This window comes from Pelophylax lessonae, assembly GCF_965119305.1.
Source record: "Pelophylax lessonae genome assembly, chromosome: 2".
Taxonomy (NCBI): Eukaryota; Metazoa; Chordata; class Amphibia; order Anura; family Ranidae; genus Pelophylax; species Pelophylax lessonae.
In genome coordinates, this window is record NC_138769.1 from 483,832,091 (window position 1) to 483,859,199 (window position 27,109).

The 27,109-nt window shown below is 47.6% G+C and overlaps 1 protein-coding gene across 1 annotated transcript in view; it reads left to right on the top strand.

Annotated features, from left to right (window-relative positions):
* Window positions 1–27,109, top strand: part of PCCA (propionyl-CoA carboxylase subunit alpha) — a 1,213,132-nt gene that overhangs the window by 361,512 nt on the left and 824,511 nt on the right. Inside the window, exons 8-9 of the mRNA XM_082247734.1 lie at window positions 23,912–23,948; window positions 26,313–26,391. Coding sequence (XP_082103860.1) covers window positions 23,912–23,948; window positions 26,313–26,391 — 116 coding nt within the window. The remainder of the gene's footprint in view (window positions 1–23,911; window positions 23,949–26,312; window positions 26,392–27,109) is intronic.

Here is a 27,109-nt window from a genome sequence, read left to right on the forward strand (position 1 = left end):
CATGGTCCCGCTGGACGGGGACTGGCCCTGCGAGTTAAACGTTTCGCCAGGATGCACACGACAGGGTGTAAGCTGATGTCGCAGCGTTCCTATTTGGCCGACAGCCCCCCTACTCCGGTGACGTGGGGTCCTGTCATGAGATGGCGCCCGCCTGTGTTCCGGGTATGGTGAGTAAATGTCCCCCCCGACTGTTGGATTTTGGGGTGGACGCGGGCACTCTCTCTGGAATGGTCAGACCCTCGCACTCCAGGGTTCCCTCTGTGCTGTTGTGACCCCCCATTCTCTCCACCACCCCCTTACCCCCCTCCCTTGTGGGGGACTGTTTGGGCCTACCTGAGGCGGGGGCCTAGTGTGCAGGCCGCATGGGGGGCTGGGGGAGTGCCCCTGGTGGGATTTTCCGCTGTGGATGGGCGTTTGGGGGTGGTGTCCCTGTCGGCCCCGATTACCGCGATTCACGGGGCCACCATTTTGTTATAGCCTCTGTCTGCTTCTATGAGAGCGGCCATCTTGGTACTCCCGTTTTCGGCCATTTTGCGGTCAATTTTTTGCTCTGGAGGCCGGTGGGAGTGCCTGGAGGACAGTGTGTCATGAGAGTGGTCTCTCCCTCTCTGTGGGGGTCTGTTAGTGCGCGCCTGACCTCCGGGGGCACTGTGGGGCCGCTTTAAGAAAAAAAATGTAATTTTTCTCTTTTTTTAAAGTTGCTGGCGGGTTCCTCAGGTTTAGTATGGACCCTACAGGCCATTTTTTCCCACCTGACCCTCTCACGGATACCGCAGGGCCTTCTGGATCTCCACTGTCCGATGCCTTTTCGACAGTTCGGGAAGCATTTGGGCCCGGTTGAAGGTGGTAGGTGTGCTGAGACATACCTCCGCCTACCCCTGCCTCATCTGATGTCTCGGAGTCTGAGTCTGGCTCAGCCGCTGCAGATATAGGGCCCCCCTGTCGGGTCGGTTACCTCGCACTCTGTCTCCTCGGATGATGAAGATGACATTTCTACCTCCCCTGCTGCAACAGGCGCTGTTGGATGAACTGGCTGTTTCGGTGCGTGACACCCTGCGATTTGGGGGGTCACATCGGCGGCTGTGCCTGGGGAGCAGGTGGTTCACATGCCATCTGGAGCTGCTCTTTTTGCTGGCTGCTCATGTAGGAGGGAACTGTCCTGAGACATTCCTCTGGGGTGTCTAAGCTGCCGTTAGACGTTGCCCTTTTGGGGAGTCTCTGGTACAGAGGGCTGTTCTGCCTTTGGTGGATGTATGGTCCCTAGCTGAATGGGACTACAATTTTTCCAGTGGAGGAATCCCCGTCCTGTAAGGACTGGGGGATAGGATGGTGCAGGCTGTGGCCTGCGATCTGTACTCCCTGGCGTAGTCTGCACTGGGAATTTTCGGTCAATGTGGCAAAGTCCTTCCAGGCTTCTTCGTGTGGTTCCAAACGACCCTGGTCGGGAGAACATGAGTTTGGTTTTTTCCAGACCTGCGGACTAGGCCTACTCGGCCTGAAGGTGCTTCCTCACCTATCTAGGGGTGGGGTCCTTGCCGGTCGAGGCCCTGCGGCTGGCCCGGATCTATGGCTGCTGGGTTCAGGAGGTCATGGGATAGAGTTGCAAGATGAGTCCCGATCCGTTTATTTCCAGTAAGGTTTTTATTTTCCCTTCCAATGTATGGCTGTCCTCAGATCGCTTTCTGGCGCTCTGTGGGGCAGTCCAGGCTCTGATTCAACAAGCTTGACCAACTGGTCCTTTTATGATTCCAAGTTGGTATCGGTTTGCACGACAGTGGCTTCCCTGCATCAGGGGGATTCCTGGCCTCCATAGACATCAAGCTGCCTACCTTCACATCCTGTTATGTTCGGGACACCTACGGGTTCTCCGTTTTTTTGCCGTGGGAAAGGATCTCCATCAGTTTGTGGCGTTGCCCTTGGCTCTCGCTTATGCTACTAGGGTCTTCACAAAGGTGTGGCTCCGGTCCTGGCGCTGTGTCGGTAGCAGGGCGTATCGGTCCGGAATTCCTGGCCGATCTGCTTCTCCGTGTGGAGTCTCCTAGGGTGCTGACAAATGGAATTTTCAGTCACCACGAGAACTCTGGAGGAGTTCAGGTGAGTTCTGAACGTTCAGAAGTCATTCATGGTCCCTTCCATGAGACTGCACTATCTGGGCCTGACTTTGGACTCTTGGAACTTCAGACTGCGAATCATGTCCCGCACATAGTCGTCCCTTTGAACTTCTATGCGAGTTCTGGGACTGGTGGTGCCATCTTTCGAGACGGTCCCTTTTGCTCAATCCCTCTCTGGGATCTCCCCAGAAGGCGATCCTTCTCGAATGGGACTAGAATCAAAACTCTCTGGACTTTCTAATCCGGCTGAACAGGGAGTCTTGAGCTGGAATTCTCCCTCCCCTTTTTTCGGAACACTTATCACTGCGGATGCAAACCTGTCTGGGTGGGAAGGAGGTTCTCGGCAGGTTCTCTGCTTCGGGAGTATGGTCCCTGGAGGATCCAGGTTACTGATCAATGTCCTGGGGCTGAGAGTGATACGGCTTTGCCTGGTTCACTGGATCGGGCACCTGCCCGATGCACGTTCAATCGACTACGCCACGACCGTGGCTTATGTCATTCACCAAGGGGGCCTTGGATGTGTCAATTCTTCGTTGGGCAGTGCTTCTTGTTCCAGCTCTTCCGCTGTTCCCTTTTCAGGTGTGGAAACCTTGGCGGGCGGATTGCCTCAGTCGACAGGCCTTAAATTCAGGGGAATGGTCCCTTCATCCGGAGGTGTTTTTGCAGTTGTGCCTTCGCTGGGGGCACTCCAGACGTGGACCTGTTGGCGTCGCATCTACAGGATAGTGCTGCGGTTTGTGGTCTGCTCCTGGGGCCTTCTGGCGGGTGCAATGGTGGCACCATGGGTTCTGTCATGGGCAAGAACATTCGCTAGGGTCAACTTGAACAATGCCGTGGAGTTTAGCATGGTCACTTGCGCACGACTTCCGCCGGCATGGTCGTGTGTGCGTGCTCACGGATGGGCCCAGGCCAGTCTCAGCTGCGGTCTGCCTTTTCTCCTCCCAAGTTGCTGCCAAGAATTTTTCGCAGGATTGAGGCGGAAGGGATTCCGGTCTTTCTCGTGGCTCCGGATTGCTTTGCCAGGCTTCGTACGCCGGCCTGGTCAGGCTGGTCGCAGACGCTCCTTGGAGAATTCCTCTCAGGGAGGAGTTATTGTCTCCAGGGCCCATCTCCCGTCTAACTTTGCTTTCTCTGACTTTGCCGCCTTGGCTGCTGAATGCCAGGTGCTAAAGGACGAGGGTTTGGCTGCTTCAGTGATTCCCACCCTGCTTGAAGAGTGGGAAGTGACTTCTAGGGTGATTTTTGTTCATTATACGAGACAGTCGTCACCCACTGGGGACCTTGATTTGCTGCAGTCGATTCTTTTAGACCCTCCGTTTGTGTGTATTCGAGGGTATCCCCTGCCTACCTTATTACCGAAGGTGGCCTTCTTGATTGCTGTCACTCTGTGTGCAGGTGTCGGCACTGGCGACATTGTTCTGTCGTTCTCCCTATATGTTGATCATGGGGCCAAGTAGTACTTCGCCCGGATCCGTCCTTCCCTCCGAAGGTGGTTTCTGGTGTTCACTTGCACGGGGCATCTATTCCTGGATATATCGGACAGACGGTGGTGCAGGTTTATTCAATTTGGGGTCAGGTCCTAACTTTCCCTGTTTCGGCGCATTCTGCTCGGGCGCCTAGTGCTTCCTGGGCTTTTCCCCTTTGTGGGCATCTGTGCTCCAGGTTGCAAGTCGGCTACCTGGTAGTCTGTTCACACCTTTACCACGTTTTATAAGGTGGATGTGCTGGCCTCTTTTCGGCTGCAAGGTTTTTTGCTGGCTGCTGTTTGGAGGGCTTTTGGCCTTCCTTGAGGGTGTTTACTGTTGTTTTCAGATGGGCCTCATCTTTTGTGCTGATGAGTCCTATGTTGCCTGGTCGGCTATGTTTGGCCTTTAGGACTTGTTTTCTGCTGTTCCCGCCCCTCATTTTATGGCACTGCTTTGGGACGTCCCTACTGATATGAATCAGAGAGAACTGCGTTTGTCAATGAACTTAAGAGAAAACTGGATTTTTGACTTACCGTAAAATCCTTTTCTCTTAAGTTCATTGACGGACACAGTACTCGCCCCTCTATTTTGAGTTGGGTTGGTATTACTTTCTGACACTGCTTTGATACAAAACTGGCATCCTATGCAGGAAGAGAGGGGGTGTACCCTCCGGGACTGCCCATAAGCGTAGCCAGAACTTTTTTTCTGCCTAGCGTCCTACTCCTGTAGGGGGCAGTATTACCCTACTGATATGAATCGGAGAGAACTGCGTCCGTCAATGAACTTAAGAGAAAAGGATTTTACTGTAAGTCAAAAATCCAGTTTTTCTTCTCTACGATACCTGCTACAAAAAATGTATAATGTTTGGGGGTTCTAAGTAATATTCTAGCAAACAATACAGATTTTTAACTTGTAAGCAACACGTGTCAGAAAAAGGCCTGGTCTTCAAGTGGTTAAATTAGCTCCTAAAAAAATCTTATGAAGATATGCAGTGTGCCAGAAACAGTTTGGGGAAATGCAGAGATTCCTAAATTAATGTATGGAACGTGCTGTTTTATGGAACATTTATGTGTGTGTGTGTATGTATGTAACTATACTATAGATGCCTATAATACTGTTATATACAGAAACTGTTGTAAACCAGGCACCCCTCCTCTGGTTGACTGGGCATGTAAGATGAACTCCTTAACCACCTAAGCCCTGGAAGATTTTACCCCCCTTCCTGACCAGGGCCTATTTTGCGATTCGGCACTGCGTGACTTTAACGGACAATTGCGCGGTCATGCAACGCTGTACCTAAACAAATTTTAACTTGCTTTTATTCCCACAAACAGAGCTTTCTTTTGGTGGTATTTGATCACCTGTGCGATTTTTTTGATCATGCGCTATAAACAAAAACAAAGCGACAATTTTGCAAAAATAACAATATTTTTCAAATTTTTTTTATATGAAATCCCCCCCCCCCCCCAAAAAAAAAAAAAACGTAAAAATCAAAGTTTTTTAACATTTTTGGCCAATTTGTTTTCTGCTACATATGTTTGGTAAAAAACATTGCAAAAAGCGTATTTTGGTTGGTTTGCGCAAAAGTTATTGCGTTTACTAACTAAAGGAAAGATTTTTTTTTCATTTTTGTTGTTTTTTTTAAATGAGTAATGTCTGCACCATGCATGTGAGGTATTGCCGCGAACGCCAGGTCGAGGGCAGTAATTCTTTCAGTAGACCTCCTCTGTAAGTCCAAAGTGGTAACCTGTAAAGACTTTTAAAGGCTTTTAAAACTGTACGTAGTTTGTTGCCGCGGCACGGGCGTGCACAATTTTTAAAGCATGTCATGCTAGGTGTCTATGTACTCGGCATAAGATCATCTTTTAAATTTTACCAAACAATTTGGAATTATATAGTGTATTTCTGCATTAAATATAAAAAAAGTGTTTCTCTTACGTCCTCCGACAGTCGCCGCCACTTCATCTTCACTAAAGGGGTATTTGACCTTTTCTCCGCAGGAGTAGCTAGGCAACAAGATTTGTTAATATCAAAGCTTTTAGCATATCACACCCCTAGGGGGTGGTCCCCTCAGTCAATATCTCCCTGCTTACTGCATTCCCAACTCAGTTTCTAATGCCTAGCTTAGGAGTAGCTGGCTGATCCTGTGCTGGGGCTTTCAGTCTCAGCCTTCTATCCTCTTTTTGATTTTATTTTGAGTATTTTTCTCTTTCTTTTACTTTAGCTGTTCTTTTTCTCAGCATTAGTTTAGTTTCTTCGGATGAAGATGATCATGCGGAGCTGGGTCTCGGACTGGCCACCCTGGATCCCAGGGTTCAGGGCCAGGGGCTTCCCAGCCTGCCATCGAGCGTTCAGCTCAGGTTTCCCTGGCATATTGAACGACCCATCCCTGTTCGCTGCAGGGATGCTGTCTGTGAGGTGGCTACCTCACCGGACGCCATTTGCGGTTTCGCACCGCAGTTCCACTGCGTCCTGACTGCGACACTCCCTGTCCTCAGTGCAGCGGTTTGGTCGCTGGAGAAGGCTCCCCACGCCATCCGGACTGGTAAGTGCCATTCTATCTGGGGACCTGTCTGTTTTGGGTGTCAGTCTGTGACTGTGTGACCCTGCATGTCTGTGTATCTGCTGAGCTCCCTGTCAGATTCCTGTGTGGAATAGCTGCCTTTCTGTGGGCTGCGCGGGGGGGGGGGGGGGGAGGGCTCTCTCGCTCTGCTATGTGAGAGTATGGGGCAGACTGGGTTTGGACATGCTGTGCGGCGGCCGCTACTGCGTCCCGCCATTTTTTTGCGGCAAAATTATGGTGACCGGCCCTGTGTGGTACGGCACAATGTTTTGGCGCCAAACGCCGCCATTTTGGCGGCGATCAATCATACAGCCACATGTCGGCGCCATTTTCTCATTGCCTGAAATGCCTCAGCCGAGCGGCCATTTTTGTGTAGCCTGCATAGGCTTTATTGGGCGGTCAGTCATTGCATCACTCCCTTTTGCTCTGGAACAGCGATCGGTGGCAGCAGCCTGTGTGGTCTCTCCAGGTTTTTACCTTTACTTTTTCCTGTAATTCCTTGCTCAGTGTCCTTATCCCTGTGGGGGTCGGTACATACAGTGATGTGCGGTGGGCTACGCTCGCCGCAGTCTTAAAGGGGCAGTCCTCCTTTTTCAATTATTGCTGGGGCATGGATTATCAGGATTGCAAGTTTCCTCCCACCTTGGTGGGGGGCCAAGGGGCTGCTGCATCCCCCGAGGGGGCTGATCTGGCTGCTATTGTGGCAAACCTGGCTTCTCAGGTGCAGATGCTAATGGCTGATCGATCCGCAAAACGGCCCAGATTGTCTATTTCCTCTGATTCAGAGGGCGATGGGGCTGCTATGGCTGGAGTGCCCTTCTCAGGGTCTCGCTCATCTCTGGACCTTGGGGGGTCTGAGGGGGAGGCTGAGGTAGAAGGGGTTGATAATTCTCCCCCTGGCTCGCCTGAAGAGCTTGCGCTCATGGATGAGTTGGTTGCTTCTATCAAGGAAACACTGCGTTTGCAGGATGAACTATGTCCTTCTGCTTTGATGTCCTCTTATGGGACGCAAAGGAAACGCAAAACAGCGCAGGTTTTTCCCTGCCCTGCGGAATTTCAGCGCGCTGTTGATGAGCAATGGCGCAATTTAAAGAAGCCATTTACTGTGCCAAGTAAGTTCAAGCTGCGTTATCCCTTTACACCCACCACTGATGAGCGTTGGTGTGTGCCACCTCAGGTGGATCACGCGGTGGCGGTTTTGAATAAATCCACTGCGATCCCTGCTGAGGATACCCCGGTGTTCCGGGACCCTACGGACAGGAGATTGGAGTCTCTTGCCCGTCATGCTTATACGGTTGCTGGTTCTATGCTGAAGCCTATTTTTGCTTCCATTTTGGCTGCCCAGGCTATTGCGGATTGGGCGCAGGTGCTCAGGCGCACCCTGGTGGCTGACTCTGCTCCACCGACAACATTGGCTATGGTGGATCAAATTCATCAGGGTGTCATGTATTTGTGCGATGCGGACTTGGATTTAGTCCCTTTTGGCTGCACGCCTCTCAAGTGTGGCGGTATTGAACCGTCGCCTGATATGGGTGAAATGTTGGTCGGTTGACCAATCATCTCGCAAGACTTTAGCTAATCTTCCATTCGCCTTTTTGGCGAGTCTTTGGATACTCTGATAAAGGGAATTTCCGGGGGTAAGAGCACTCTCTTACCCCAAACTCACAAGAATAAGTTTGTTCGCGGTAAGAAGAATACTTCGTTTAGGCCCTCTCAGGGGTCCTTTCGTGCCTTTCGGTCGCAATATAAGGGCAAGCCCTTCAAGGGCCAAGGCTCCCAGAAAAAGCCGTGGGCGGGTAAGCAGAAGTCCGGCCAGTCCGGGTTCGCTGCCCATGCCAATTCGGCCTGAAGGGGCGCCCTCACCCGGTTCCGGGGTGGTGGAATGTTTGCTCGGTTTTCTTCAACCTTGGCTGGCCCGCATTCGGGACAGGTGGGTTCAGGAAATCGTTCGATCTGGATACAAGATCGAGTTTCTCTCTCGGCCGGCGGGCAGATTTTTTCCCTCAAATCTTCAGCTGTCTCCGGAGCGCTTGCAGGATCTGCACCTGGCGGTGCGGGACCTGCGGGCCCAGGGAGTGGTGGAGGATCATTACCAATTCGTGGTGTTACCCTTTGGTCTCGCTTCGGCTCCGCGGGTTTTCACCAAGGTGCTTGCGCCGGTCCTGGCTTTATTGAGAGCCCAAGGCATCTCTGTCCTGGGGTATCTGGACGATATCTTGATTCGGTCTGCGACCAGCCAGGGCCTGGTGAACGACCTGTCCATCACGATGCAGACTCTGCAGGAGTTCGGTTGGACGATAAATTTTCCGAAGTCAACGCTGTGTCCGTCGGCTCGTCTCCCCTACCTGGGGATGATCCTGGACTCTGTTCAAGCGAAGGTCTTCCTGCCGGAGGACAAGCTTCGGACACTTCAGAACGAAGTCAGGTCCCTCAGGGACAATCAGTGCTCGTCCCTCCGGACGTGTATGAGGTGTCTGGGATTGATGGTCTCGGCTTTCGAGGCGATTCCCTTCGCCCAGTTTCACACGCGGGATCTTCAGGCGGAGATCCTGGCCAAGTTGGACGGGCGTCCGCAATCTCTGGATCTGCGGATTTCATTGAGCCGCCTCACCCGAAGGGGTCTTTTATGGTGGCTCCATTCCCCGGCGGTGTCGGGGGGCAAGTCCTTTCGTTCTTTGTCGTGGACGGTAATCACCACGGATGCCAGCCTGTCGGGCTGGGGTGGTGTTCTGGGCGTTCTGTCCGCCCAGGGAACTTGGTCGGAGGAGGAATCCTCCCTCCCGATCAACATTCTGGAATTGCGAGCGATAAATCTCTGCCTTCTGCGTTGGACGGACAGGCTTCAGGGCCGTCCGGTTCGGGTGCAGACGGACAATGCCACAGCGGTGGCCTACATCAACCACCAAGGGGGCACCAGGAGTGCCCGAGCGGCTCGGGAAGTAACCGACATTCTGTCTTGGGCCGAGATGCACGTCCCGGCCATATCTGCAGTTCACATTCCGGGGGTGGAGAACTGGCAGGCGGATTATCTGAGCCTCCAGACCCTGGACCAGAGGGAATGGTCCCTTCACCCGGATGTCTTTCAGATGTTGTGCGCGAAGTGGGGTTCCCCAGATGTGGACCTGTTCGCGTCTCGTCTAAACAACAAGGTGGAAAAGTTTGTGGCAAGGACGCGCGATCCTCGGGCAGACGCCTAAGACGCGTTAGTGGCGCCCTGGCATCAGTATCGTCTAATGTATGCCTTTCCACCGATTCAGCTGCTGTCCAGGCTCCTTCGCAGGTTGGCCTCGGAACCGCACACGGTGATTCTGGTGGCGCCAGACTGGCCTCGCCGGTCTTGGTACGCAGACCTCGTGAATCTGGCGGTCGACGCTCCGTGGCGTCTGCCTCTTCGAGAAGATCTCCTGTCTCAAGGACCGATATTCCATCCTGCTTTACAGTCGCCTGGTTTAACGGCCTGGCTGTTGAAAGCCAGGTCCTGAAGGATAGGGGTCTCTCCCCTGAGGTCATTCCCACTTTGATCAAGGCTAGAAAAGCCTCTTCGGGGAAGATTTACTACCGTACTTGGAAGGCATATTTTGCCTGGTGTGAGTCCAGGGGGTTTTCCCCTCGCTCATACTCGGTTTCGAGAGTGTTGGCTTTCCTTCAAACGGGCGTGGACCAGCGTTTGGCGTTGGCCACGTTTAAGGGTCAGATTTCTGCGCTGGCCGTTCTATTTCAACGCCCTGGGGCGTCTAATTCTTTGGTTAGCACCTTTGTTCAAGGGGTGCGACACTTGGCCCCTCCTCGGAGGGACCCTTTACCTCCATGGGACTTGAACCTTGTTCTGTCCGTGTTGCAGCATGCTCCCTTTGAGAAGATCAGGGAGATCTCGTTGTCTCTGTTGTCCAAGAAGGTTGCCTTTTTGGTGGCGATCACTTCGGCTCGCAGGGTTTAGAAGCTGGCGGCCTTGTCCTGCAGCTCTCCCTACTTGGTGATTCACTTGGATAAGGTGGTCTTACGACCTAACCCTTCTTTTCTTCCGAAGAGGATCTCGGAATTTCACCTCAATGAGGACATTGTCTTACCTTCGCTTTGCGCGAAGCCTAAGCATCCAAAGGAAGTGGCTTTGCATTCCTTGGATGTGGTTCGGGCGATCAGAGTTTACCTGTCGTCGACGAAAACCTTTCGCAAGTTGGATTCTCTATTTGTCCTTCCAGAGGGACCTCGGAAGGGCATGGCGGCGTCGGCTGCGACCATCGCCAAATGGATCAGACAGACCATTGTGCAAGCCTATGCTTTGAAGGGGAAGGTTCCTCCTTTCCCTGTGAAGGCGCACTCTACCAGGTCTCTGAGTACGTCTTGGGCCTATCGTCATCAGGCTTCTGTGGCCCAGGTGTGTAAGGCGGCGACTTGGTCGTCCGTTCACACCTTCTCAAAATTTTAAAAGGTGGATGTTCAGGCATCGGCAGATGCTTCCTTTGGCCGTAAAGTTCTTAGTGCGGCAGTGCCTTAGGGTCCCTTGTTTTGGGTCCTTGGTTGTTGGGGTGTTTTTACCCCTAGGTTACTTTTTCATCCTGGGTTGTTGCTCCTGTTGAGCACGTTTTTCCTGTTGCCCAGTTGGTTCTCTTACTTTGGTAAGGTTCTTTTTTCTGATGTGGGTACTGCGTTGCTTTAGGCGCGGCTGCGTTTTTCCCACCCCTCATGTCTACACTGCTCTGGAACGTCCCCATTAGTGAAGATTGTGAAGTGGCGGCGACTGTCGGAGGACGTAAGAGAAAACTGAATTTTTGTAAAATCTTACCGTAAAATTAATTTCTCTGAGTCCTCCGACAGTCGCCGCCCCCGCCCCTCTTTGGGGTTTGTTTATGTACTCTACTGCTATGCTACTGAAACTGAGTTGGGAATGCAGGAAGGCGGGAGGTATTGACTGAGGGGACCACCCCCTAGGGGTGTGATATGCTAAAAGCTTTGATATTAACAAATCTTGTTGCCTAGCTACTCCTGCGGAGAAAAGGTCAAATACCCCATTAGTGAAGATTATGAAGTGGCGGCGACTGTCGGAGGACTCAGAGAAAGGAATTTTACGGTAAGATTTTACAAAAATTCATTTTTTTTTTTACGCAAAAATTGCATTTGAAAAATGTGTGCGCAAATACCGTGTGACAAAAAAAATTGCAACATCCACCATTGTGTTCTGTAGGGCCTCTGCTTTAAAAAAATATATAATGTTTGGGGGTTCAAAGTAATTTTCTTGTAAAAAAAAATATTTTTTCATGTAAACAAAAAGTCACAGAAAAGGCTTGGTTTTCAAGTGGTTAGAAGAGTGGGTGATGTGTTGCTAAAATTGAGCATAAAATGACAGGACTGTTCAAACACCCCCCAAATGACCCCTTTTTGGAAAGTAGACACCCAAAGCTATTTGCTGAGAGGCATATAGAGTCCATGGAGTATTTTACATTTTGCCCTAAGTTTCAGGAAAATTACAATTTGTTTTTTTTTTTGTTTTTTTTTACACAAAGTTGTCAGTAAATGATATAATGCTCACACATGCCATGGGTATATGTGAAAGGCCCCCCCAAAATACATTCTGCTGCTTCTCCTGAGTACAGGGATACCCCATGTGTGAGACTTTTTGGCGGTCTAGCCGCGTACAGGACCCGGAAAAACAATCCGCACCTTCAGGCTTTCTAAGGGCGTAAATTGTTTCTCACTCCTTACTACCTATCACATTTTTGAAGGCCATGAAATGCCAAGATAGCACAAAACCCCCCCAAATGACCCCATTTTGCAAAGTAGACACTCCAATCTATTTGCTGAGAGGCATGGTGAGTATTTTGCAGCTCTAATTTTTTTGGAAAATGAAGAAAAAACAGGAAAATGCATTTTTTCCCTCTTTTTTCAATTTCCAAAACTTTGTGACAAAAAGTGAGATCTGCAAAACACCCAACATGCCTCTCTGCAAATAGCTTAGGGTGTCTACTTTCCGAAGAGGGGTCATTTGGGGGGGGGGGGGGGGTTGTGCTGTCTTGGCATTTCATGGCCTCTGAAACTGTGATAGGTATTCAGGAGTGAAATCAACAATTTTGCCCTTGGAAAGCCTGAAAGTGGTGATTGATTTTCGGTGGCCTGTACTCGGCTAGACTGCAAAAAAGTCTCACACATGGGGTATCCCTGTACTCAGGAGAAGCAGCAGAATGTATTTATGTATTTTGGGGTGTCATTTGACATATACCCATGGCATGTGTGAGAAATATATCATTTAGTGACAACTTTGTGTAAAAAAATAAAAATAATAATAATATATTTCCCGGAACTTGTGGCAAAATATAAAATATTCCATGGACTCACCATGCCTCTCAGCAAACAGCTTGGGGTGTCTACTTTCCAAAATGGGGTCATTTGGGGGGGGGGGGGTTTGTGGTATCTTGACATTTCAGGGCCTCCTAAACCGTTATAGGTAGTGAGAAAATGCAATGAAAAATGTACGCCCTTTGAAATTCTGATGGTGGTGATTGGTTTTCGAGGTCCCGTACACAGCTAGGCTCCCAAAAAGTCTCACATACGTGGTATCCCTGTACTCGGGAGAAGCAGCAGAATATGTTTTTGGGGTGTAATTACACATATACCCATGGCATGTGTGAGCAATATATCATTGCAATGACAACTTTGTGTAAAAAAAAAATTTTAGTTATTTTTCAAACACCTGTGACAAAAAACTGAAATATTCAATGAGCTCAACATGCCTCTCAGAACATTCCTTAGGATGTCTACTTTCCAAAAAGTGGTAATTTGGGGGGGTCTTGTACTGCCCTGCCATTTTAGCACTTCATGAAATGAGCTAGGCAGTCAGAAATTAAAGCTGTGTAAATTTCAGTATTTACACCATAGTTTGTAGACGCTATTACTTTTGCGCAAACCAATAAAAATACGCTCATTTAATTTTTTTTTGTCAAAGACATGTAGCTAAATATATTTTGGCCAAAAAAAATGACATAAATTGAGTATATTGGATATTTTTTAAAAGAAAAAATTTTCGCTCTTTTTTTATTAATATCGCAAAAAATAAAAATCGCACAGGTGATCAAATACCACCAAAAGAAAGCTCTGTTTGTGGGGAAAAAAAGGTCGTAAATTTTGTTTGGGTAGTCGCAAAGTCGCACAGTGCCGAAGCACAAAAAGTGGCCCAGACGTAAGACAGCAAAATGCTCTAGTGGTAAAGTGGTTAAAGGGCCAGTACCTTAAAAATTGTGTTTTTTGCAATGGAATCTCAGGACAGCAAATTCCCCCCAGCCTTGGTGGGGGACCCCAGTTCTGCTGAACTCCCCGTTCTACCTAATTTGGCCGCTGTGGTGGCTACTTTAGTGTCCAAAATGGAGGTGCTGATGGCTGAACGGGCTGCTAGATAAAGGCCTAGGATATCTTCCTCTTCTGATTCAGATGGTGATGTGGCTGCTGTGGGTGGTGTGCCCTTTTCATGGTCTCGCTCTTCTCAGGACCCGCTGGGGTCTCAGGGGCAGGCGGAGGTGGAGGGGGTAGATGATTCTCCCCCGAGGTCGCCTTAAGAACGCGCAGCTATGGATGCGTTGATTTCTTCTGTAAAAGAAACACTACATTTGGAGGATGAGCCCAATCCTCCGGGCATTGTGTCCTCTTTTGGTACACATAGGACCCGCAAGTCGGCGCAGGTTTTTTTCCTGCCCCGCTGAGTTTCATCACACGGTGAATGATCAATGGTGCAGTTTGAAACGCCCCTTCACGGTGCCAAAACGGTTTCAACTGCTTTACCCCTTTGCGCCTTCTACGGATTCACGCTGGTGTGTGGCCCCCCAGGTGGATCACACTGTGGCCGTGTTGAACAAGGCTACCCTGGTCCCCGCTGGGGATACCCCGGTGTTCCGTGACTCTACGGACAGGAGGTTGGAGTCTCTGGCCCGCCATGCTTACATGGTGGCGGGTTCCATGCTCAAAACCTATTTTCGCCTCTGTCATGGTGGCTCAGGCGGTGGCGGATTGGACTAAGGTGCTTAGACACACTCTCGTGACTGATTCTGCCCCACCTACCACACTGGACATAGTGGACCAAATTCATCAAGGGGTCATGTATTTGTGCGATGCGGCCTTGAATGAGGCCCCTTTGGCTGCTCGCCTGTCTAGTGTCGGGGTACTTAACCGTCGACTGGTCTGGTTGAAGAGCTGGTCGGCTGACCAGACGTCACAGAAAACGGTGGCTGATTTTCCTTATGCAGGGTCTCGCCTTTTTGGTGAGGCCTTAGATATTTTGGTGAAAGGAGTCACTGGGGGCAAGAGCACTCTGCTGCCCCAGAATCGAGGAACAAGTCTTTCCGCGGTAATCAGGGTCCTGCCTTTAAACCCAATCAGGGGTCCTTTCGTGCCTTCAAGGCACAAAACAAGGGCAAACCTTTCAAGGGCCAAGGTGGCCAGCGAAAGCCATGGGCGGGCAAGCAGAAGACCGGCCACGCTGGTGCGGCGGCCCAATCCGCCTCTGCCTGAAGGGGCGCCCTCACCCGTTTCAGGGGTGGGGGGACGTTTGCGCGGTTTCCTCCAACCCTGGCCGCTCGGAATTCCGGACAGGTGGGTTCAGGAAATCATTCGATCAGGATACAAGATCGAATTCCATTCGTGGCCGGCGGACAGATTTTTTCCCTCAAATCTTCTTTTGATCCCAGGGCGGTTACAAGACCTGCATCAAGCGGTGCAGGACCTTCTTGCCCAGGGGGTGATTGTCCCGGTGCCTCATTGGGACAGGTTTCGGGGGTTTTGCTCGAATCTGTTCACTGTGCCCAGAAAGGAGGGCAAGGTACGTCCCATCCTGGACTTGAAAGCTCTGAATCGCTTTGTGCGTGTTTGAAAGTTCTGCATGGAATCTCTTTGCTCGTTTGTGGCCTCCCTGAGTCCAGGGGAATTCCTGGCCTCTATCGACCTGAAGGATGCGTACCTGCACATCCCCATTTTCGAGGGTCATCAGAGGTACCTACGATTCGCCATTGCGGAGGACCACTATCAGTTCGTAGCGTTACCTTTTGGTCTCGCTTCGGCTCCAAGGGTCTTTACCAAAGTGCTGGCGCCTGTTCTGGGCCTGTTGCAGGCACAGGGCATTGCGGTCTTGGGATATCTCCTGTTAAGATTGAGTGCCAGTCAGAGCCTGTTGCGCGATCTGTCGACTACGGTACAGACGCTCCAGGAGTTCGGTTGGACCATCAACATTCAGAAGTCGACTTTGTCTCCTTTGGTTCGTCTTCCCTATTTGGGAATGGTTCTGGACTCTGCTCAAGCGACTGTGTTTCTGCCGGAGGACAAGCTCCGGACCTTACAGAACGAGATCAGGTCCCTCAGGGACAACGAAGTCTCGTCACTCTGGGGTTGATGGTGTCAGCCTTCGAGGCAATACCATTTGCTCAGTTTCACACGCGGTCTCTCCAAGCGGAGATCCTGGCCAGGTGGGACAGACTACCTCAGTCCTTGGATCTGAGTGTCTCGTTGAGTCACCAGACCAGAATGGATCTTCTGTGGTGGCTTCAGTCCCCAGCTGTGTCGGACAGGAAATCCTTCCGACCGTTACTGTGGACAGTGATTACCATGGATGCCAGCCTGTCGGGCTGGGGTGGAGTCCTGGGCAAACTGTCTGCCCAGGGCACTTGGTCGGAGGAGGAATCCTCTCTTCCGATCAACATATTGGAATTGAGAGTGATCAAACTGTGTCTCTTCCAGTGGTCGGATCGTCTTCTGGGCCGTCCTGTAAGGGTACAGACGGACAATGCTACCGCCGTGGCTTACATGAACCACCAAGGGGGCACCAGGAGTGCCCGGGCATCCCGGGAGGTAACCAGCATTTTGTCTTGGGCCGAGACTCATGTCCCAGGCGATTTCGGCAGTTCACATTCCGGGTGTGGAGAATTGGCAGGCCGATTATCTGAGCCGCCAGACTCTGGATCAGGGGGAATGGTCCCTACACCCGGAGGTCTTCCAAATGCTGTGTGCAAAGTGGGGATCCCCGGATGTGGATCTGTTCGCATCTCGGCTAAACAAGGTGGAAAGGTTCATGGCAAGAACGCGCGATCCTCTGGCGGACGCCTCGGATGCGCTGGTGGTACCTTGGCATCAGTATCGTCTGATGTATGCCTTTCCTCCGATTCAGTTTTTATCCAGGTTCCTTCGCAGATTGGCTTCGGAAACCGACGTTGGTGATGCTGGTGGCGCCCGACTGGCCACGCTGGTCCTGGTACGCGGACATCGTTCACCTAGCCGTCGAGTCTCCTTGGCGGCTCCCAATGTGGGACGATCTTCTGTCTCAGGGACCGATCTTCCATCCTGCTTTACAGTCGCTGACTTTAACGGCATGGCTGTTTAGAGCCAGGTCCTGAGAGACAGGGGTCTCTCCTCAGAGGTTATTCCTACTTTGATCAAGGCTAGAAAAGCCTCTTTTGGTAAGATTTATTACCGTACATGAAAAGCTTATTTTGCCTGTGAGTGTGAGTCCAAGGGTTTTTCTCCTCGTTCATACTCGGTGGCGAGAGTGTTAGCTTTCCTACAGTCTGGTGTGGACCAGCGCCTTGCGTTGGCCACGATTAAGGGCCAGGTATCTGCACTGGCTGTTTTTTTTCAACGTCCTGTGGCGTCTTTCTTTAATTCGCACCTTCATTCAAGGTGTGCGTCACTTGCCCCTCCCCGGAGGGCGCCTTTACCTCAATGGGAATTGGTTCTGTCCGTGTTACAGCGTTCTCCCTTTGAAAACATCCGGGAGATATCGTTGCCTCTGCTGTCTAAGAAGGTTGCCTTTTTAGTGGTGATCACTTCGGCTCGCAGGGTGTCGGAGTTGGCGGCGTTGTCTTGCCGCTCTCCTTACCTGGTGGTTCATAAGGATAAGGTCGTCTTGCGACCTAACCCATCTTTTCTCCCTAAGGTGGTGTCTGATTTTCACCTTAATGAGGACATTGTTTTGCCTTCGCTCTGTGCGAAGCCTAAGCATCCTAAGGAGGTTGCATTGCATTCCTTGGATGTTGTCAGGGCGATCAGGGTTTACCTGTCGTCCACTGAATCCTTTCGAAAATCTGATTCTCTCTTTGTCCTTCCTGAGGGACCTTGGAAGGGTATGGCTGCGTCTGCGGCGACCATTGCCAAATGGATCAGACAGACAATTGTTCAGGCCTATGCCTTGAAGGAACGGGTTCCACCCTTCCCTGTTAAGGCGCACTCTACCAGATCTATGAGAACGTCCTGGGCCTACCGGCATCAGGCTTCGGTGGCCCAGGTGTGCAAGGCTGCGACTTGGTCGTCAGTGCATACCTTTTCCAAATTCTATAAGATTGATGTTCTGGCATCAGCTGATGCCTCCTTTGGCTGCAAAGTTCTCTGTGCGGCAGTGCCATAGGGGACCCTGTTTTTTTGGGGGTCCCTGGCTTTTGGGGTGTTTATCCCCTGGGTTATTTGCTTTCCTTGGTTGTTGCTCCTGTTGAGCCTTTTTTCTGTTGCCCAGAAGGTTCTCTTACTGTGCGTGTAAGGTTCCTTTCTCTGATGTGGGTACTGCATTGCCTTTCTGAGGGTTGCGTTTCCCACCCCTCATGTCTACACTGCTTTGGGACATCCCATTGGTGAAGACTGTATGAGTGGGCGGCGACTGTCGGAGGACGTAAGAGAAAACTGGATTTTTGTAAAATCTTACCGTAAAATTCCTTTTTCTGAGTCTTCCGACAGTCGCTGCCCCCGCCCCTCTTTTTGGGTTTTCTTGTACACTTACTGCTATGCTACCAAACTGAGCTGGGATGGCTTACTGCAGGGGGGTATTGACCAGTGGGACAGCTCCCATGGGTGTGTCTATGTTAAATGCTTTTGTTTTTAACAAGTCTTATGCCTAGCTACTCCTGCGGAGAGGAAGTCAATACCCATTGGTGAAGACTGTATGAGTGGGCGGCGACTGTCCGAGGACTCAGAGAAAGGAATTTTACGGTAAGATTTTACAAAAATTCAGTTTTTGGTGATGATCTGGTCAAGTATATCCAAAAGATCTGGGGGGGGGGGGGAGAGTACATTGCTACCTGTAAAGAGGAAGGGCTGGCGTGCTTCCTTTAAGATCCTCAGCACATGTAATACCAGTGCTTCCAGTTCCAGGCAGTGGCGACAGCCTCAACCTTCTGCATCTGGACCCAAGCCTTCTGGGCAAGGTCAGAAAAATTCCAGAGATCAGCCAAGTCTTCCTCTAAGACCTCTCAGTGAAGGGGGGCCCCCACTCTTCCTGGGTGGGGGGAAGGCTCCTGCTGTTCTTATGGGCATTGGTGGAGTTGATTCAAGACAACTGGGCTGTTTCCACCATTTCACAGGGATACAAGCTGGAGCTTCGGGTGTTCCCAAATCCTCGGTTTGTGAGGTTGAGTATACCAACAGATCCCCTAAAAGAAAGATCTCTTTCAGGCATTGGACCTGCTGAGAGCTCAGAGGGTGATAACCGAGGTTCCAGTAAACAAAATCTTTGCGGGTTTTTACTCAAACCTATTCATAATCCCCAAACCAAACGGGGATGTGAGACCTATTTTGGATCTCTAGACATTGAACCAGTTTCTGAAAGTTCGTTCTTTCTGCATGGAATCAATTTGTTTGGTCATAGCCTCACTGCAGGGAGAGGAAATTCTGGCATCCATAGACATCAAGGATGCATATCTGCATGTGCCTATATTTCAGACCCATCAAAGGTTCCTTCGTTTTGCGATTGGAAACCATCATTTTCAGGTTGTGGCCCTGCCCTTCAGTTTGGCCACAGCACCAAGAGTGTTCACAAAGATCCTAGCTTCAGTATTTTCTGTTCTAAGGTCCCAAGGGATATCGATAATAGTATATCTGGACGATCTGTTACTAATAGATCGATCAATGTCTGCTCTCAGCCAAAATATCGTTCAGACTGTACATTTTCTGAAACGTGTGGGTTGGATACTGAACTTGGCAAAGTCCACATTAGTCAGTCCAGCATCTTGAATACCTGGGGCTTCTTGTCGGCAGGGTGCAGGATATTACTGCAAGCAAGAAGGGTCTCAGACATGAATGGTCAGGTTAGGTCTATAGTAAAGCTGAAATGTCCGTCTATACATCTTTGCATGATTTTACTGGGAAAGATGGTCTCCGCTTTTGAGGCAATTCCCTGTGCTGAATTCGATGTCAGGTCCTTGCAGATCAACATTCTGTCTGTGTGTAACGGAAAAAAATCAGTCCTTGGACTGGACCATATCTCTGCTACCTAGAGTACGACAGAGTCTGAATTGGTGGTGGTTGACCAAAAATCTGGAGAAGGGGAAATCCTTTCTTCCAGTGACCTGGAGGGTAGTGACTACAAATGCCACTCTCTCCGGCTGGGGAGCTGTTCTGGAGGAAGCTACTGTCCAGGGGAAATGGTTTTGGGTAGAGAGTCGTGTCCCCATCAACATTTTGGAAATTTGTGCAGTCAGTTGGGCTCTGAAATTCTGGACACCTAGATTTCGGGGCACCCTGTCAGGGTGCAATCCGACAATGCCATGGCTTTTGTCAACAATCAAGGAGGCACAAGGAGTCGATAAGCCCAGAAAACAGTAGATATTATCCTGTCCTGGGCAGAGAAGTTTGTGCAATGCCTGACAGCAGTGTTCATTCCAGTAATAGAGAACTGACAGGCACATTTTTTGAGCTGTCAACAGATGTTTCCGGTGGAATTGTCATTGCATCCCAAAATTTTTCAATTGATCTGCCTACACTGGGGGGTCCCAGACGTAGATCTGTTGGCACCCAGGTTTAACAAGTTGGAGAGATTTGTGTCCAGGACCAGGGATCCACTCGCAGTCGCAGTGGATGCTTTGGTAACTCCTTGGGAGGAGGATTCTCTGACCTATGCCTTTCCTCTGGTACAGCTGATATCGCGTTTGTTGCGCAGGTTCCAGCTGGAGGGGAAACCAGTAATTCTGGTAGCTCCGGCTTGGCCGAGGAGGATTTGGTATGCACAAATCCAGAGGTTGGCAGTGACGAGGCCTTGGGTTCTTTCACTGGACTGGAGTCTGGACTTGCTCTCCCAAGGTCCGATATTCAGCCCTGCTGTACATTCTCTAAATTTGACATTGAAGCAATAATCTTGGAAGAATGGGGTGTTTCTGGCCCCGCAGCTCATACACTGGTAAACGCCAGGAAGCCAGTCTCTAGAAACAGTGCTGTATCTTGGCCTACGCCAACAAGGCCCAGGCCTAGGGCAGCAATTTGCTGGGGGGCAGCAAAAAAGCTGATGGGGCTGCACTGATGGCCACTGATGAGGCAGGACTGATAGGGCTGCACTGATAAGGCAGTACTGATGGGCACTGATATGATGCACTGACGGCCACTGATGGGGCTGTACTGATGGCCACTAATGAGGCTGCACTGATATGCTGCACTGATGAGACTGCACTGATAAGGCTGCACTGATGGGCACTGAGGTAGCTGAACTTATGGTAACTGATGAGGCTTACAGATGACAGGTTGGGTCATAAACAGGAAAGGGTGTGGCCTTTACAGGACGGAGTGGGTCATATTTAAATTTGGGGTGCCCAAGTTTAGTCAGGCCTAGGGCAGCACAAAACCTAAATACACCACTGTCTAAAAATATTTTATTACAGGGTCTATAATTCCTATATTGCCTGGTGTGAAGCCAGGAAATGGCATCCCGGCACATGTATCATCGGGAGAGTTCTATCCTTCCTGCAAGCAGGGGTAGATATTAAATTAGCCCTGAGCATGATTAAAGGGCAGATACAGCGCTTTCGTTTTTTTTCTAGGAACCGATCGCTTCCCATTCATTGGTTCAAACCTTTGTCTCGGGAATATTGCGTTTGCTTCCATTAGTGAAGCTGCCGTTGTGTCCTTGGCACCTAAACTTGCTGTTGGCAGTTCTGCAAAAATAGGCTTTTGAACCTCTGGAGCAGGTTCCCTTAGTTCTTTTGACCAGAAAACTAGTCTTTTTGATTGCGATAACTTCGGCTAGAAGGGTATCGGAACTAGCAGCTCTTTCTTTTAAAGAGCCGTTCTTGATATTTTATCAAGATAGGGTAATTTTACGTCCTCACCCAGATTTTTTTGCCCAAGGTAGTGTCCGCCTTTCATTTGATTTAGGATATAATACTACCCTTTTTTTTTTTTTTCTTCCAGATCCTCGCTCAGAGGAGGAAAAGTTCTTGCATTCTCTTGATGTAATGTGCGTGTACTTAAGTTTTATATACAGGAAGCCACTCAGATTCGTAAGACCGGGAGCTTGTTTGTGCTTCCAGAAGGCCCCAGGAAGGGGTTGGCAGCATCCAAATCTATGTTTTCTTGTTGGATTTGCCAGGTTATTACCCAGGCATTATTACCCAGATTTGCAAGGCCGCGACCTGGTCGTCGGTACATAAATTCCATTGTTTCTATCGAGTGGATGTTGGACCAAGGAGGAGTCTGCTTTTGGCCACAGTGTTCTGCAGGCGGCGGTGTAATCCTTCTTTTGGGGTCAGATAGCGCCTTTTTTTTTTTTTTTGGTGTCCCCCCTCAGATGCATTGCTTTGGGGTGTCCCATATGTTATGATTTATGGCTCTGTGTCCTGTGATGTACGAAAAGCAAAATGGATTTTTAATTCATACTTACCTGTAAAATCAGTTTCTTGAAGTACATCATGGGACTCACAGGTCCCTCCCCTCTTCTGTGGGGTCTTTTATTGCTTGCTACAAAACTGAGGTACTTCCTGTGTGGGAGGAGCTATATAGGGGGTCTTCAATTCTGATTGGTTGCCAGTGTCCTTCACCTATAAGTGGCTATATAACCTAGATGTTATGATTTATAGCTCAGCGTCCCATGATGTACTTCAAAGAATGGATTTTGCAGGTAAGTATGAATTAAAAATCCATTTTTTTTTATATACTGAAGCACATGCCAAAATATTTTATATCAAATGTCTCGTGCATGAAAACGGTCTAAAGGCATAAGTTAGACAAACAATTCTCCAGTAAGGCTGTTTGTACTGCAGACTTTTATAGCAACATGTTCAATTTATTTAGCTCAATATTAAAGTGCAACGCAAACAAGCAGGCAGCAGTGTGTTAGAGTATAATCTCTTAAATCTACAAAGTTTTGAGCCAGTAAACAGTGGCTAGAAACATTACCGCTCTATATAGAGGTTTATGCACTTTAATTAAGTCCTCAGTGTGTATGACTTTAGCTATAAAAATATATATTTTTTTTAATAACCTGATTTAATATATAACAAACAGCAGTCTGTAAAGATAATTTTACATTTTTTATTACTTTTCATAGTTTTTTATTCTAAGTACTGAAATAAAAAGTGACTTGCTAATTACTATTTCTACGTGTGATCGAATTTGCAAGCTAAAAGAAATGCAGAGAGAGTTCCCAACTAAAGCTTTAATCATGGCTCTTCATCAGTCATCGCTATTGCTGCATTTCACTCGAGAGGCTCTAATTGTCTGCATTTGGAAGGTTTAACACTTCCTGACAGAGAGGCTATTAAGGGGAAGTATTCTCACATAACTGTCATGGGCAGGAACAAAGGGCCTTGCAACTCAATGTGTACAAACCACTAACATTCTTAAATGACCCTTTATTTCATGAATTTCATCCCTTTAAGTCAAAAGTCCATGGAAAGAAGCAAGGTGTAATAAAACAGTAAACCTATACATTCTTCTGGGCGAATTTATCTGTGCTTTAAAAAACAATTGTTATTTTGTGGAAAAAAAATCTCATTAGCAGATGCGAGTTGCTCGGAGTAAAACGACTTAAAATTAAGGTTGCTCTCAAGACCGCTTTGAACTTAACAAGCACCGATTGTGGAGCAGACTAGTTAATGAAAGGAAATTAAATTTTTTTGCCAACTTCCCCTGCTTGCTTCTGAGCCTGTAACAAGTTACTGAACCTTTATTTATTTATTTTTCTTTTTAGAAGAAAAATTTGTTTTAAGGTGAAAAAATATATTTGGAAAAATCATTAGACTATATTTCTACATTACAGTATTTCTAAATAACGCATCCTTTAAACAAATGCTATGGTATAATAGTATTAGTATGATGCATCTTTATAAAATACCATATACAAATTTGATTTGTTTAATTCTGTTTTTCTATTAAGTATATACACAATGTTTTATTCAACATGTTATGTTTGTGAATCACATATTATTGTATTTAGTTGTTTAGATTTGTTCTCCCTAGATTTGAATGAATGCACACAGTTTACCTTGTAATGACGATTTACTGGCTATAAAATGGTTTGAACCACATTTTTATGACAGATGGTATCGAGTTTTTAGTGCAGTGTTTAACTTAGTTCTCTCCTTTTAAGTGGCTGGTAAAACCAACAGCATTTCAAACAAAAGAGAATCGTCTCCCCCTGCTGACAGCTTCATGGAAAACATGATGGTCAAACAGAAGAGGAGACAGAAACAAGCTGCAGCCGACAGGCTGTAATGCTCTGATTTATGGCCCATTATGGATTGTAAACTCTGAAATTTAATCACTTCATTTTGGCCACTGCAGAAAGCCATCTCTCAATAGTAACTTAGCTTCCTGTCAGCTGATTGGGGTGCGCTTTGAGTTTTCCTCCTTGCCGTATAATAATGATCAGGTATAATTTACATTCCACTTATGGTATTAATTTTACATTCCTCTGAATGAGCAGGGTCAGAAGGTTGTAAAATCAAACATTAAATGAATCGGAGGAGACAGTAGTGCAATATACGACTGCCCTAAGGACACAGTGCAGTGGCTGATGGGATTAACGTGAGTCTCATTTCCTGCTTTTACAGGATGCAGATGAAGCTGTCAGAATTGCAAGGGAAATTGGTAAGTTCTTAAATTAGCTATGGTGGGATTTGTATGCCTCTCAGTAGACATGTTTGACTAAATTAAATGTGTAATAGGTAATACCTATAGAACAATCAATGTTTTAATAGTTTAAGATCTCATTTGTTCATGGCTTTTGAAGACTCCCAGCTTCTTATTCTTTAGCCATTACCATATGTAATCTTGACGATTTAGTATGACATTTTAGTCAGTTGAAGTGTCAATGTGTAAGGTGGATTCTTACTTTATTATATAAAGATGGCATGTGTTGTCTTACTATTTTTTTTGTATTATTCGTATGGATATTTACATAATAATGGACTAAGTAGCACATTCCTTTTTTAGTATTTTACCATTGAAAGGTACTTATGTTCGGTAATTTGTTTGCAATTTACTTCTTGAATTCTAGAACTTTTCTAGGCTGCCATTTTTTTTTTTTTATTATAATAGGAGTATAAAAATAATGCCTGTATACAAAGCATATTCTAGTGTGATGTTTACAGTTGGAAAAAACAAAGACATTTTCAAGCTCAAATTTACTTACCAGCCTGCGACCAGCCAAATTGACCTGTCCAACAGTATGCCTTAAAAACAGGGGTTTAGTTGCACACATTTGCAAATACATGCGTAAGCCACAGACCCCTGGCAAGGCAACCCATTTTCTGTAGACCTAACTCTAATTTCTATGAGTCTCTTCAACAATAGAAGCACATGCATTTAGATGGACAGGGAGCTCTGAAGGGAGCCCACCCCTTCTTAAAGGCACAGGGGCACACTGAACACCCAAACCATAGCACAATGGCAGCAAAGGTGTCAGTGTGTTGCCTGGCAAATATAATTCATAGTACAAACAAGTGGTTACTGCCCTCATCTGTAACTGGTCACTGCAGCAAGGAGCATTGTAAAGGCAACGCATATGAAAAAAAAAACAAAGAAATTTCCCAACTCAAACTTACTGACTGCGACCAACCAAATTGACCTTTCCAACAGTATGCGTTAAACACAGGGGTTTACAGTTGGACCACATTCTGGTAACTGTCAAAATGTAGGCTTCATCCACATCACTATGAATCCCTTCAACTTTCACTTCAAAGTATTCAGAGATTTGTAAGCTGGGATTGGCTACTTGTTTTGATAACTGGACAGTCCTACTATCTATGGGGGCGGTGTGTAAAATCAATTATTGCCCTTGGGGGTATCATCTTAATCTGTAGAAGTAGCGGTGCATCAAAACTGGGCCTTTACTTATACCAACCAGGGTGTAGTATAGAAAAAAAAATGCAAATCTAAAATATTAACACTTTATTTAGGAAATATTCATTAAAATACAATTTTAAAACAAAACATAGATATTAGCCATCCAAGGTTTACCTCCTCTTCTGGAGCTTCCCACTGGCACTGTTAGCTCCTTTTTGCTGGTGCCCCTATAGCAAGCCCATGGACACAACTGTGTGGGCACTCTCCCAAGCTGCGCTGTGTATCCATAGACAGCGCAGTTCCGCCATGCCCCCACTCCCGCCCCACAGGAATTAACTGACAGCAGCGAGAGCCTGTTGCTCATGCTTCTCTGAGTCTCCTGGGAGGCCAGGATGAGAGCAGCTGGGCACAGCACTCGATTAAGAAAAGGCTCAGGTAAGCATTTGGGGATAAGGTGGGGGACAGGTAATGGAAGGCTTTTTACCGTTATTCAGAGAATCTATTAAGGTAAAAAATGAAAAAAGAGTATAGAACCACTTTAATTCAGACACATATTCATCTACCATTATGCTGCACAGTGATAACCATCAATTTTGCAACAGCATTGGGCAATTCTTTTTTCCATTTCATTATTTTTTTAAAGTTCCTTTTTCAAATGTCACTATTTAACAAATGATTGTACTTAGCATTACATGATTCTTAGCAGATGGGACACATTTATGCAAATATTCAATTGACTGTCAATTTTGCAAATTTTCGAGATTTTTCCGATTTATTTATGTTTTTTAATTAATATACAAAGGCAGGCAAGACATAATATCCCAGTAGATTATATTCTCCTGTTTTCTCCAATTTGAATATTCATTCCAGTAGCAGCGTATGTGTCAATTCATATACTTTAAGAAACCAATTTCTTTATGCAGTGTCACAATCCTTATTGTCTCTGGAAATTGTCAAAGTAACTGGCAGCAATTCTTTATTTTATGTTAATAAGTTGGCATGGCTTCCATTTTTATGAAAATGTGCACGACTGGTCTCCTTAGGTATGAAGCAGTTAAATAAAAGAAGGTATTGTTTACTGTAACAGAGGACATGTGGCAAACTGTCATGTTCATATGACCAAATGATCAAAATCTGAACTTGTGTTTAATTGCTCCCTGCTGTTAGGCTACCCGGTTATGATCAAGGCCTCAGCAGGTGGTGGCGGGAAAGGCATGAGGATTGCTTGGGATGATGAAGAGACCAGGTGAGATGCTGTCCACAAAGCTAACATTGTTTAATGCTGCACTTACCAAATCCTCCTTCTTTCCATTGTGGAAATGTCACTTCAAAGTAACTTCAAGTCTATACCAGTGATTCTCTGTCCTCCTGTTTTTATTTTCTCCTGTGTGTTTATTAGAGTACTGTTGGCTTCTAAAAAATTAACTGTAGATCTGGTTTCCCTATCTAAAGCATGAGAACAAAGTTTGTACTGGTAGCATCAGTGGCTAGGAGACTGGTCCTTGTTAACCACTTCTGGACCGGAAAGTTTTACCCCCTTAAAAAACAGGCAATTTTTAGCTATACAGCACTGCGTTACTTTAACTGACAATTGTGCAGTCGTGCAAGTACCCAAATAAAATTGATGTCCTTTTTTTTCCCACACATACAGTAGTTTTTTGGTGGTATTTGATCACCTGTTTGATTTTATTTTTTGCGCTATAAACAAAAAAAGAGCAACAATTCTGAAAAAAAACAATATTTCTCTTACGTCCTCCGACAGTCGCCGCCGCCTCTAAGTCATCACTGTTGGGTATTGACTTCCGCTCTGCAGGAGTAGCTAGGCATAAAGACTTAGTCAAAAGAACAAAGGCATTTGCATATACACACCCATAGGGACTGTCCCATCTGGTCAATACCCCCCTGCAGTGACCACTCCCAACCCACTTTCATTCTGCCTAGCGTCAGGAGTAGTTAGGCTTCCC